Raw genomic sequence first — 1,511 nt, 5'->3', positions numbered from 1 at the left:
GTTAGCGAACGTAATTTGGTATAACAACAAGTGTGGTAGCGCAGCATCCGTAGTGAAGTAACTTAAAATTGCACACACAAAAAAAAGTACTGCAATATAAATTAAAAATTTCAAATGAATTATACATTGAGCATCCTGGCACTGTGTGGATTAATTGCGTTCGCCTTTGCAGCGCCTCTAGATGATTCAGAACACGCTCAGATTCTGCGCTATGATAACGAAAATGTTGGTGATGGATACAAATTTGGGTGAGTTGGAAAAAAAGAAGCGTAATCGAAAGTGAATTTTTGTTTACAAAATGAGAGAGTGGGCGCGCGTTGTGGTGTTAAAACTATGGTTTCTCGAAATAAAAAATAAAAAATTTGTGTGAAAAATTTATATTTACTTGGAAGTAATGGAAGTGGGCAGATACCAATAACGAATTTCGAAAGTAAGAAATAGAAAACCGAAAATGCAATGAAAGTTTGGTAGAATCGGTTTATTTTGAGCGGTTCTAGGATGACAAAGTTCTACCGAAAACACCTGACTGGATTTTTAACGATTTTTCAAGATGTTTCGAGAATTTTTGGTATTGGTTCGTGAATTTTCTGAACATTTGGAGATTTTTTTGTACTTTTTTTTAAGAATTTTTTTTTTAATTCTCAATAATTTTTGGATTTTTTCAAGAATTTCCCGAAATTTTCCGATTTTTTAAAGAACTTTTGGGATTTTTCGGAACGAATTTTTTATCCTCCAGAAGTTTTCGGTTTTTTTTTTTTTTTTAGCTTTTCAAGGTCCTTTGTGGTTTCTTCTTGAATTTTCTGAACCTTTTCATAACAAAAATTACAAAAAGAAGAATTGAAAACAACTCAAATCAGGAAATGTATTTTTAGCTTCAATTCAAACCGTAATTTTTTAGTGAGCTTTGGAACAAAGTTCCACAATCCCTTGAAAAATTTCGTTCGGAGAAAAACTAGTTACTACATTGTGCCATATCCAGTGTCTTTGTTAGTTGTCATTTGCAAAATAAGTGCAACCACAACAGATTTCAAAATTACAAAAAAAAAAAAATGGTGCCGCTATCAGGATTTGTAAAAACTTAAATAAAAAAAATTGCAAAAATTCGACAAAATTTTGCATTGAAATCTGATAAATTTAACATATTTAGTATTTTTTAATTATTTCTATTCATTTCTATCCTTTCAGCTATGAGACCAGCGATGGTGTGGTACGCCAAGAGGAGGCTGAACTGAAAAATGTTGGCACCGAGCAGGAAGCGATTTCAGTACGTGGCTCGGTCAGTTGGGTGGCGCCTGATGGACAAACATACACATTAAATTATATTGCCGATGAGAATGGTTTCCAGCCACAGGGTGATCATTTGCCACATGTTTAGGAGCAGTTTACTAAGTTTTGTTGAAATAATATTTTTTATATGTACGCGTAGTTTTAGAGTAAACCAAAAGAAAAAAGAAAAAAATTAAGAATTGTTGCATACGAATGAAACAGTATTAAATGGACTTACAGCAATT

The 1,511-nt window shown here is 32.6% G+C and overlaps 1 protein-coding gene across 1 annotated transcript; it reads left to right on the top strand.

Annotated features, from left to right (window-relative positions):
• Cpr65Av (Cuticular protein 65Av) lies at positions 1-1,511 on the top strand. The gene is made up of 2 exons (XM_017615289.1): positions 1-248; positions 1,186-1,511. The coding sequence occupies exons 1-2, from the start codon at positions 115-117 to the stop codon at positions 1,373-1,375; spliced, it is 324 nt and encodes a 107-aa protein (XP_017470778.1). The 5' UTR covers positions 1-114; the 3' UTR covers positions 1,376-1,511.

Source organism: Rhagoletis zephyria, unplaced genomic scaffold, assembly GCF_001687245.7.
Source record: "Rhagoletis zephyria isolate East Lansing unplaced genomic scaffold, Rhagoletis_zephyria_1.1 Rzeph_scaffold_00996, whole genome shotgun sequence".
NCBI classification, from domain to species: Eukaryota; Metazoa; Arthropoda; class Insecta; order Diptera; family Tephritidae; genus Rhagoletis; species Rhagoletis zephyria.
The sequence above is the reverse complement of the archived record's forward strand: the minus strand, read 5'-3'. Positions and strand labels throughout refer to the sequence as shown.

Excerpts from the sequence above, each read along its gene's own strand:
- Cpr65Av (XM_017615289.1), top strand. The coding sequence starts at position 115 with ATGAATTATACATTGAGCATCCTGGCACTGTGTGGATTAATTGCGTTC. Across the intron at positions 249-1,185 it reads GGTGATGGATACAAATTTGG|CTATGAGACCAGCGATGGTG; the intron begins GTGAGTTGGAAA and ends CTATCCTTTCAG.